The 12,318-nt window shown below is 40.7% G+C and overlaps 1 protein-coding gene across 2 annotated transcripts in view; it reads left to right on the top strand.

Moving 5' to 3' along the window:
• SDE2 (SDE2 telomere maintenance homolog) overlaps positions 1-12,318 on the top strand; it is a 318,043-nt gene that overhangs the window by 296,068 nt on the left and 9,657 nt on the right. Inside the window, exons 2-4 of one of the 2 annotated variants that reach the window (XM_069069105.1) lie at positions 5,656-5,789; positions 8,425-8,542; positions 9,656-9,767. In XM_069069105.1, the coding sequence (XP_068925206.1) occupies positions 5,673-5,789; positions 8,425-8,542; positions 9,656-9,767 (347 nt within the window). In that variant the 5' untranslated portion in view covers positions 5,656-5,672. Of the gene's footprint in view, positions 1-5,553; positions 5,790-8,424; positions 8,543-9,655; positions 9,768-12,318 lie in introns of those variants that run through there. The other variant, XM_069069104.1, reaches the window with a different exon arrangement.

Genomic DNA, 12,318 nt, shown 5'->3' with positions numbered 1-12,318 from the left:
TATGGTGTTAGATAATGGTCTATGCCCATTTTCTGCCATACTATATTCCAGTTTTCCCAGCAGTTTTTGTCAAATAGTGAGTTCTTATCCCCAAAACTAGGGTCTTGGGGTTTATCAAACAATAGATGACTATAGTCGTTGACTTCTGAATCTCGTGTGCGTAATCTATTCCATTGACCCACTCCTCTATTCCTCATCCAGTACCAAGTAGTTTTGATGACTGCTGCTTTATAATACAGATTGAAATCTGGTATAGCTAGTCCACCTTCCCTAGCATTTCTTTTCATTAATTCCCTTGATATTCTGGACTGTTTTAGTAACAAAATTCATTTGGAAGAATGACTTGGACATTTATGATATAAATTTTCTTTTCTCACACCAGACAAGTCAGCCTATTCAGCTGAACTTTGTCATCAAAGATGATTCTACTAATAATTTTCCAACTAAAAATGTCACACCAGCCCCATGAACTAAATTTTTCTTTCTAGCACCTATGGAAAAAAAAGTTTCAGCTCATAACTTGGCATTGTACATCCTGCACAACCAGCTGCCACTTATCCTTATCACACCTATCTCTTTCAAATATTCTACGCTCTAGCCAAATTGATCTGTAATCTCCAATGTGTGCCACAGTTTTCCTTCTCTGTATCTGTCTTCAACTCTGTCCTTTCCTGAAATGCCCTGCCCCTTTTCTCTATCTCTGCCTATTGAAATTCTACCTATCCTTTAAGGCTCAGGTCAAATCCTATCTCCTCTTTGAAGCCCTTCTAATACTTCTTGTCCCTGATAATCTTTGTTTCCTCTGCCTCTCATTTTCTTCCCACCACTCATTCTGCACAGCATTTGTACTTCTCTTACACACTTTTTTGTCCTACCTTTATTATAGTTACTTGTGTGTCTTACTCCTCCTACTTAGACTCTTAGATCCATTGTAAGCAGGGACTTAGTTAACTGAATCCTTCCTTCACATACTTACATAGTGGTTTGCACATAAGCAGCTTAATAAATACTTATAGAATGGAATGTACATTTCATTCCACATTGAGTACACACAAATATCTGTGGCTCTAGTTTAGAATATCTGCCATTGTTTATGGGACTGTGTAAAATTCTGTCTCTTTATGACAAAAGCCTATGTAACATTTTGGTTTAAACTGAGTCACTGTGTCACTGATTGCCACACACTGGCATAGTCCATCTGCTGTTGCCATTCTCTGGTAGTTAAAAGTTATATTACGTGGCCTCAGGGCCTTTTCATTTGTCCTTTCAAAGCTGATATGCAATCTTAAAGAAGCACATGTATTTGCAAGAGTCCAGCTTTGGGAGAATCTGGGAAACCTTACCGGATTTAGAACAAAAAAGAAAATTACAGAAATTGCAAAACAAAGCTAATGTGACACCATCAAAAAGACTGCTAGAAGGACTGTGACAATCTTATCATTTTTACTTTCTTCTATATATTTTCTTCTCTATACTCACACATCCCCAACCACCATCTCTTCTCACCAGGACTACAGCAATACCAGTTTTAGCTGGTCCCTCACTCCGCCTCAAGTCCTCTAAGTGATCTTTTTTTTTAATTTTAATTTTTTTGCTTTTTTTTTTTTGGAGGGGGGAGGGCAGGGCAATTGGGGTTAAGTGACTTGCCCAAGGTCATAGGGCTAATAAGTGTTAACTATCTGAGGCTGTATTTGAATTCAGGTCCTCCTGACTCCAGGGCCAGTGCTCTATTCACTGTGCCACCTAGCCACCCCCTCTAAGTGATCTTCTTAAAGTTCAGGTCTGACCCAGTCACTTCCCTACTTGATAACTGCATTGGCTACCTATTACCACAAGGATCAAATGTAAAGTTGTCTGTTTGACATTTAAAGTCCTTCACAACCTGGACCCTTCCTATCTTTCAAGTCTTCTTAATACTTTACTCCCTTCTACACACTTCACCATCCAGGTAGAGGACCTATTGTTTCCTACATGCTCTACTCCACTTCTAGCCTTCATGCATTTCCATTGCCTGTCCCCATACCTGGAATGTTCTTGCTCCTCAGCTCTGCCCACTAGTTTTGGGTGATTTCCTTTAAAATTCTGAACAAATTTCACCTTCTGCAAAAAGACCTTTCTAGGTCCTCCTTACTGGTATAGTGTCTTCCCTCTGAGATTACCTTCCATTTACATTGTATTTATCTTATATGTATATGGTTATTTGTAAAGTGACCTCCTCTCTTGGAATGTGAATTTCCTGAGTGCAGAGACTGTGCTTTTGCTTTTTTTTGTGTCACCAGAACTTAACAAAGTGATTAGCACACAGTAAACATTTAATAATTGCTTATTGACTGACCTACAAGCTATTTAGGGACTAAAGATACTTGCTTCTTTACCATTACATATTTCCTTGCTTTATATCCACACAGCAGATATAACATTGGTTGAAGTAAATTGTAGCCACAATTCACTCTTTTCCCCTCATCCTATCTTCCTTACCTTCTAAGACATTCTTCTGGAGAGGGTGGGGTCTGCCAAACAGTAATCTTTATGGGTTGACAGGGAGGATATCTCAACCATTAGACCCTCCTCTCAGCCAAGCCTTATTTCTTCCTAGTTCTTCTACTAATATGTCTCATATGCCTAGCTAAATTATAAAATTTTAGGGAAGAGTTCTTAATACCACACTCATTTTACAGAGAAGGAGGTCCAGAGGGATAAGTGGTTTTCCCACAGTCACAAAGATAGAGTGACAGAATTGGGATGGATACTTCTTGCAAATCATTGTCATTCTGAGGAGGCAGTGTATAGTAGTGGATAGTGTGCTAGATGCAGTCAGAAAATTTTGGGTTCAAATCTTGCTCCAGACACTTGATGGCTTTCTGACCCAAGGCATTTAACCTGAGGCTTAGCTTTCCCCTCTGTAAAATGGGGAAAATAATAGTACCTACCTCTCAGTATTGTGTATGCAAAACTTTAAATGATACATAAATGTTAGTCATCAGTTTTCCAAGGAGAGCAGAAATTTGTAAAGCATTTTCCAAGAAACCTTTCCACAGAAAGAGATCATGGGTGCCTCACTGGCTTAGTGCCTCAGTTTCCCCTTTATAGAAGGAAGCCAATGATGCTAGTCCTCAAGTTGTATATAGCATTGTTAGTTCCTTGGGATAAAAAAGTCATGTATGAGTGTAATGAGAATACAGGAGAGGAACATGGTGGATAGAGATCTGGCCTTGGAGCCAGTAAATCCTGAGTTCAAGTTCTGCTTCTGACTGTGTGACCTTAGTGCTCTAGGTGATTATTTAAATCTCTAAATTGCAGGGAAGGTACCAATCTGAGTTGGTAGAGGGCATTTTTGTCATCTCTGTGTTTCCTATATTAATGAAATCACAGGATATTTCGTTGGGTCTACATTATAATTAACAATTATAATTGTGTATTTATCCTGTGTATTTATCAGTCAGGTTATACAATTAGTTCAAAGCAAATGCATTTGCTGAAATGGCATAGTATCACCAGTAGTAATAAAACATTTTTTCTATAAACCTGGAAATCACTCCTACAAAAACAGATATACTATCAGTGGGAAAAGCAGGCACGCAGACATAGAGATGAACTAGTGCAGAGTCATGAATGTGGTGATAATATGGCCAAGATAGTTATGCTTCTAACACTACAGTGCCCTAATATCTTTTCTTTTTCCCTACTGTTTTCACCTAGTGCTCCCTGTGGGCACAGTGCCTCTACTGGGCATGTTGCTCTGCTAGGCTCTCTGGGCCTGCTCCTTTCTGCAGCTTAACTCAGCTCCTCTCTGCACCAATTCTCTGCCGAGTATATCAGCTCCTAATGGGCCTTATCTTACCAAGTTGCCCAATTGCAAGATGCCATGGCTGATGGGGTGGCAAGAGAGGTATAAAAGCAAAAAAAGCAATTCTCTCTCCAGGGCTAAATTCTTTTTCCATAGTTGTTTATTTTCTCAACAGCCAAAAATCACTCTTTCAACTGACAAGAGATCATTCCCATTACTGACTACAGAACCAGCTAACTTGCTTTTAAAAATAAGCTCAATCCTGGCTTAATCGTTCAGCCAATCAATCACCGGCCATCTTGTTTATTTCACAGCCTCTTCAAATCTCCTAAGAGCAAAACTATAAAACTATAAACTATGAATTTATCTTTTTAAAAAGGTGGGGAAAGCACTCTCAGTTTATCCTCTTTATAATATACCCTGTAGAAGGGGGGAAAGGAGTTGGGACAGAACTCAAGAGCAGGAATTATTCAGTCTCACATTCATTACTACAAGGTGCAGAATGATCCACTCGAAATTTCAAAGGACACACTCATACCTTTTCATTAGGTGCAAATGTTCCTAGAGTACCACGTCTTAAAGAAACCAAACCGTAATGCCTCCTTTTTCTCTGTAACACCAGTGCAATTTAATTTCATCCCTTCAGGATGCCTCAGAAGCCACAACCACTTCATTCCATGTGGGAAGCTCTGGTACCACTGTAGGGTTTTTTGTTTGTTGATTTCCTCCTCACCGTTCCGGTGTCATCCTGTTTAAGAGACCATTCCTCCCTTCACGAAGGTGAAATAAAGCCGAATGCTAGGGCTTTGGAGGCCCTCAAATTCTGGTATTGCCTTAGTACCTCTGCACTTAGCGCTATTCCTAGACCTTTTTTTTCCCCAAGGTTTGCAAATGTCAAGCATCTTTATCAGGAGAGAATGCAATCCCATGGTCCACAATGTACGTGCTTAACGTGGAAGTCAGTGAGGAACTAGGTGCTGGCACATAACCCTCCTGACCTTCCCTGTTCCCATCTTTAAAACTATTCGAAATTTTGGAAACCAATACTGGTGCTTATCGAGAGGCCTCCCAGTATCTGGAACCTTTAGCGCTGCGTCTGTGGGCAATGCCATCATCGGAGGCGCTCCGCCCCCTTAATTAGTTTAAGGTTGGTTTAGAGAAGGACGGTTGCGTTTCTCTTGTAGGAGGAGCAAACGCCTCCTCCTGGGGCAGGGCGCAGCCGGAAAGGAGAATCGGGGCGTGAAACCTGAGGCTGGCTCTCTCAGGGGAGGGAACCCGACAAATGTAAAAGAGGGCGCGACGGCGGCCCGCGGAGAGCCAGAGTCCAGGAGACGAGCCGAGCCAAGGCCCGGGGTCTCCTCCCCCCACGGCGGGCAGACAGTCCCAACCCTGCTTCATTCTCGGCGGGGAGCAGTGCCCGCCTTCCAACAACAAAGCAGCGGATTGGCTGCGATGGTGCACGTGACCCCAAGGCGGAGCTCCACGGCGCATTTATCTTAGACAAACAGGCCAGCCGAGGAAACGCGATCGCTAGGCCAGTTTCGGCCAAGGTCTTTATATAGAACGAGTCCCCGAGCACCGCCCCAGCAACCGCTCCTTAGCAACGCCTCGCCCTGGTTCCGGACTCCCTTATCGGCCTCCGCCAGACCTTTCCTGTTCCCCGCCGGAACCTCCGCTGGGCTCAGTTCACGTGACTCCCTTCTGGAGGGGAGGGAAAGGAAAGGGAAAAAGGGAAGCGGCTGGGGGGGCGGGGCGACGTTTTGTGGGGTGGAGAGGGGGGTGGAGGAGGAGGTGGGCCTGAGAGCCGGGCCGCTTTATGTGTCATTGAGACGCGCCGGACGCGCTTTCCGTGTCGCACTGAGCTGTTCAGTCCCTGGCTGAGAAGATGGCGGCCGGGAAGCCGGTGTTGGTGTGCGGTCCCGGCCCCGAGTGCTGGGCGGTGCCGTGGTCTTCGGCTCGAGGTTCGGTGCGGGACTTCATCGGCTCTTACTGCCGGCACAGGGTAAGGGGGCGTGGGCGCGGATCGGGGAGAGACGCGAGCGACAGAGGGTCCTCCGTGAAGTCCCCCAGACTGTGTGGGGCCAGGTTGGGTCCTGGGAGGTCAGGAGGGTCGGGGGGGGTCTCTCCCTCCTCGCATTTTACCTGAGCCTCTGAACGTTTGCTGCGTGAGGCTCTCGGACGTCAGGGGCGCGCTGGGGGCTGCCCTGCTCGGTATCAGCCTCTCTGGGGGCTCGGCGCCTGTCAGGGCTTGTTATCTGCTGTGAGGGTCCCGAGATTTAGGGAGGAGACAGAGGAGATGAGGTTGTTGACTCGGTGGTGGGTGCGCGGCCCCCCTAGCTTAGGGGGCTTGTGTTTGTTGAGACATTTCCCCTTTGTATTTGGCTGTATTTTTCTTTCTCGTTCACACATTAAACAAATGCTCAGACAACAGTAGTAGTTATGGGTGCTTTGGAAGACTTGGACTGTTTCCATAAGAAGGAAATTGTCTGTTTGCAAATACTCTGGTTTCTCAGCTTCCTCTTTTTCTTCCCACACACAATCCACTTTACAAACTGTCAACAGACCTGTTTTCAGCTGTGACCATCTGAATTTAGAGAACGCTTCCAAAAGAGTCGGATCTTAGTGTTTCTGGAATCTCTAGCTCTTAATCCTTTACGAACAAGTCTTAAATCGATAAGTTCATGCTGAATGGGGCCCGGGGAAGAAAAAGAGCTCTCGACATTGGGAAGTAAAAAGTTAAATAAAAGCTAAGAAAATTAAAAGTATGTAATCAAGTATTTCACAACCACCACGATGATGAAAGATTTTGCAAAACTCCCCTGTAGCATATAAAGTTGCTAGGGAGACCATATAGGACTAGAGGAGCACTGACTGGAATCAGAGGACCTGGCTTCCGATCCCATCTCGGATGGTCACTACCTTAGGCTAGGGACCCAGCTTCCTCATCTGTAGAATGAAAGGGTTGGGTTAAGTGGCCTCAGAGATTGCTTCCTGTTTCGGATTTATGATCTTTTGAAGAAATCGAGTTTCGGACAATGAGACTTTCAATACATTTCTAATAAAATAGAATAACTTGTGTTCTCAACAACAAAAAAGAAAGTCCATGGGGGAGGTGTTTTATCTGTGAAATGGTTAATGGTTTAGGAAGTCAGCAAACATTTATTAAATGTGTGCTGTGTTCCCCGCACTGTGCCTATATAAAGAAAAGCAAAAACAGTCTCTGCCCTTAGGAAGTTCACAATCTGATGGGGGAGACTATATAACAAATTGAAGATAATCAACAAAGGAAAGGCACTAATATTAAGGAAGACTGGGAAAGACTTCTTAAAGAAAGTGGGATTTAGTGGAGATTTGAAACCCAGAGGGAGAGAATTCAATAGCATAGGGACAGCCAAGGAAAATGCCTAGAATTGGGAATTATTTTGTTCAAGTGTATTGTTCAAGGAAAGGTGAAGAAGCCAGAGTCACTGGATCATAGAGTGTATGGACGGGAGTAAGGTGCAAGACAGGAGGACAAGTAGGAAAGAACCAGATTGTGAAAGTCTTTTAAAAGCAGATGATTTTGTATTTGATCTTGAGGGCAATAGGGAGACTGGAGTTTATTGACTTGGAATATGAGGCTGGGGTGGTGACATGATCCAGCTTGCACTTTAGCAAGATTAGTTTGACACCTGAGTAAAGGATGGATTGGAATGGGATGAGACTTGAAGCAGGAAAGCCAACTAGAAAGCTATTAACAGTCCAGATGTAAGGTGATAAAGACCTTTTCATGATAAGGAAAAGGTTTTCATGCCATTTTTTCCCATCCTTTATCACTGAGGGCTCCTAAAATGTACTAAATTATTATTCTGTCAAGTGAAGCTAACTAACCTGGTGCTTTAGGAAGCCAGGGCTATTGCGATTGTGATTGGCAGTGACTCAAGGAGGCAGTTAGCAGAACCAACTGGTGCTTTACAAAAGAACAGCAAAAATGGTAATGTATCTCTGAAGCTCCTTAAGGCACCCCTCCTTTTCCATCCCACTTTCCCCCACCCCAGGCTTCATGTTGCCTTTTTGTGATTTGTTTTTCCCCTCTTCGAGGCTCTTCTTTATAATTCATTTTAACTTGATTTCACTAGTATAAAAATATTTTATGGAAATCACTGTGTAATTTGTTTTTGGCCCTAAAACTTCTAAGTATGGCCAAGCCAGATGCTATGCTACACAGAAGGTAGCAGTTTTATAACTAGAAGGGGTATGAGAGTCTTCTAAAATGTGCTTCAAGAGTCTGAGCTGAATTATACCAAAATCCAGTATCTACTATGTGTTTCTTTTGTATTTCTTGTTTTTACTTACATTCATACTTATTTTTAAATTATTATGAACTATTTAATCATCAACAGAAAAAGATAGAAAGTAAAGACATATCTTACATAAAGCCCTTATAAGGTATGTGACAATGAAAGTGACATGAAAGCCAAACAAAACAACAAATAAATTTGCTTTGTGTCACTTTCCAAGTCCACCCAGAGTTCTTCAATTGGCTTTGTTTGTATAGGTAGTCAGTGTCTATACAGTTAGAATTCTCCTGATCTTATTTGCACTCTAATTTTTAAAAATGCTTGGCATTTTTAAAAATAACTTTTTATTGCATTTAGGGTATTCCAGTGGATTGCTTCTATGTGAAGTGTAATGGACAACTAACTAATACTGAAGATATTGTTCAGTATGGAGCAGTTTATAGTCTGGAGCCCAGACTCTGTGGAGGAAAAGGAGGTAACTAATGTTTAATATTACCAAGGGAAAATGATGTATCTAGAATTGTGCCCTATTTTTGTTCCTATTTAATATTTTCCCTTTTCTTTAATTTCTAAAAGGAATAACTTCTTCCCTAGCATTCTGATAACTCTTGCTTTCTGAAAGCTTTGGTAACAGGAGTTGAAGAGAAGTAACTGATTTAACAATTTGCTTAAAATAAAAGGAAGAAAATTTTCATAATATTTCTGCTCTTACCAGTTTTTCATTTGGTTGCTAGAGATTCAACGGAGTTCTAAGTTCATACTAAGGACTAGAAATGAAAGTGAAGCAAAGAGTTAGTAGGAAGATTATATTTATGATTTCAATTTGCAAGAATAATTTGTCTACAGTAAAATATTTGAGAAGGGATGGGGGAATAAATTCTGGAAGTGAACACAGCATGTAAAGGCTTCCTAGGATTTTTCTAGATGTAACACACAACGTCTGTTTGGAACGTTAGATAACTTCCAATGTTGGAAGAGCTAGGAAATAGCAACTTGGAATATTTAACAACTTTGAATCCCACAGGAGGAACTCATTAGACTAACTAGTTACAGCTTAAAATTACATTTCCTGTAGATATTATGCAACCTCCTACCAAGTGATTTCCAGAGCTATTCATCTCAGAACCCTTGGCTGACTGCCTGTCCTTTTGGAATATCTTAGCCGAGCACAGGTGCTTTTATAGGAGAAAGAACTGTTTCCATAAGGAAAGAGAAAGAACCTAAAAGGAAAAAGAAATCATTTAGTTGAAAAAAAGTGGTTTGCAGATCTTTTTATGTATGTTGCTTGGGGTGGTCAGAATCTTAATTTGTTTTGCAAAATGTTCAAGAACACCTTTAATTTTTAGATTTGTTACTGGTGCACCTTTTTGTACAATTAAAATGCTTTATAATCCTTAGATAAAACTGCATGTAACATATGTTTTTAATGAGCTTTTTTTCCCTCCCCACAGTGGATTTAAAGCTTGCATAACAGCTATTTAGTGTTATAAAATTTAGCACTATCAAAATTCAGCAACTTGGAATTTTTTTTTTTTAATGTGTATCTGTTGGATAATTCTTCATTTGAAATTTTATCATTTTTCCTCAGGTTTTGGATCTATGCTTCGAGCACTTGGTGCTCAGATTGAAAAGACAACTAATCGAGAAGCATGTCGAGATCTCAGTGGAAGGAGACTTAGAGATGTCAACCATGAAAAGGCGTAAGATAACTTTTTAAAAAACAAACTTCAGTCTTATAGTTAACCATATAGGTCAGAAATTTAAACTAACTATTTCCCTTCAAATATATAGGATCATAGATTTAGACTTGTAAGGAACTTTTAAAGTCTAGTCCCTTCATTTGACAGATGAGGAACTGAGGACCAGAAAGGGAAAGTGACTTGCCCAAAACCATACAGATTATTAGTGGAAGTCTAGGAATTTAATTAATCCCAGCTCTAAGTCTAGTACTCTTTTCATTGCACCACAGTGCCTCCTCAGAAGTCTTTAATTGCTTTGACTGGAATGAAACCTGTGCTTCCCACATCACAGGTGAGAATTATAACAGTGAATCACTAGTGTAGACAGTGGTCATATTGTTACACTGAAATTTTGTTATTATGTAGTAGAGAAGTTATTTTTAAAAATTCTGGTCACTCATAGTCAAGCTTGTGAACCAACAGTATAATCATAAGGCTAAAAGGACCCTTAGAGACAATGTGTCCAGCATTAAATGAGACTCTTGTGGCAGAGCATACTGAAGTAAAGATTTTTAAAAACTCTTAGTTTGTGTTTTTGGAAAGAAAGAGTATTAGTATCCCCAAATATTATATAATTTAGAAAATTATGTTTTATTTTTATTTTTCTAAATCTGAAGAACTAGATTAAAATTCATACTGATTTCATTGTGAAAGACATTTTTAGCTGTTCTGTATAGCAGAATACTTTCTTACAGTTTTCTATTATCCTAGAGGATTAAGAACAATAAACCTTCCCTGGAAGTTGTACCATGTGAATAGTCACATAGTCTATATCCTTTTTCTAGAAGGAGGGAGTATAGTCTCAGCATAGTGTCTGGTTTTGTTGTCTTTGTGGGAGAAGTAGGCTTTCTGAGACAGTGACTTATTTGCTTTTCTGTTAACAGCTAAGGTAAGCTAGCTAGGTTAGTGCCCTTAAACATCCTTTCAGGTCACTGTCAAAGATCAGTTTGAAATCCTCTATTTTTATTTGCTTACCACCTTTAAGGATGTCCAAGCATTTAGAAGCATTGATAGCCTGAGTATCTTTGAAAGGTTGCCTTAGAAGCGTACCTTTCCTTAGCTTACTCAAATACTCAGACAGACCTGTGATCTCATCAGTTTGGTAGTTCCCAAAATGTTCACCACAGGGAGTCCACCGAACATGCTGGAGGCTTTCCTCACTCCTGATGTTTTAAGGATGCCAGTAGAGTGTTCTGGCTCTCAACCTATCATCTCTTGCCCTTGCCACATGACCAGCCCATCTCTTTCTATTACACAATTCTTGGATGACATCCTTTACCCTTGTTCTTCAAAGTTCTTTGTTTTATTGGTTAGATATTGCAGCCTGCTAATACCAACTTTGTGATGCTCCATTGCACTCTGTTTGACATTGATCCTTAGTTGTTAGGCAGTGGTGGTTCACATCTTGCTGCTATATAGTAACACTGATAAAATGTCAGTATTGAATGACTTTGCTTTTATGGGAAGCTTGGGGTCAGTAAAAGAGCTTTGCAATTTACTGAAAGCATTCCAGCCAACTCTCCTCCTCCACTCTCCTCCTCCTTTTCAGCTCTAGGCCTAGCCCAGTGCCCATCTGTCTGTTCCACATTTTCTCATTATTTGACAGACTCTGTAACAATTATTTCTTAACTTTGTGTCATAGACATAAAATGATGAGATCACAGATTCCCTTTGGCAGTCTGTTGAAACCTTTTAGCCTCTTAGAATAATTTTTTAAATGTGTGAAATAAAATACATAGAATCATAGAGGAAACCAATCAAATTGAAACCAAGTTATCAAAATATTTAAAAACCAAGTTCATGTTTCCTAGATGAAGAACCCTTGCTCTACAACACAGCTGAGAAGGGAGCATCCTACTTTAAGTCCTCCAATAATGAGGTACCCACTACCTTCTGAGGGAATCCATTTCACTTTTGGATGGTTAGGAAGTGTTCCTTTGTATTAAGCAGACAGGTACTGTACCTTCTACCCATTGCTTCTAATTCTGCCATCTGGGGCCACCAGAACAACTCTTTCTCTTCCAAATGACAGTCGTTTATATCACACACTATCAAACAGGTGTGCCCCTGGAACCAGATTAAAATATAAGTGGAAAATATCTAACAAAATAAATAAAACTACAGTAGAAACACATAATGTTAATATGTGGTTTTCTATGTCAGTGTGCACTATTTGAGGTTGATGCCTCTGAATTACATTATTGACAGATACCATGTGTATCCTAAGTGTTCTCTTTTTTTACTCTATACATCTCCCATTTCTTTCATTTGATCCTTATATGGTATGAACATGAAACCCTTACCTTCCCAGTCATTTTCCTCTGAATGCTTTCCTTTTTACCAGTTTTCTCCCTGGAATGTGGCCAGAACACCTAATTTTCTGGATGTAGTCTGACCAGGGCAGAAAAATCTGGGACCATCACCTGGTTATTCTTGGAAGCTCCATCTCTCTTAATGTAGCTCAGTTACATTTTTGCTAATTTCTTCTGAGCTTTTGATTTACTAACTCTGC

This window comes from Petaurus breviceps, unplaced genomic scaffold, assembly GCF_028583685.1.
Source record: "Petaurus breviceps papuanus isolate PSGF00001 unplaced genomic scaffold, PetGlider_PUasm1.0 90778, whole genome shotgun sequence".
NCBI classification, from domain to species: domain Eukaryota; kingdom Metazoa; phylum Chordata; class Mammalia; order Diprotodontia; family Petauridae; genus Petaurus; species Petaurus breviceps.
Note: the sequence above shows the minus strand (reverse complement) of the source record. Positions and strands in the feature narration are given on the sequence as shown.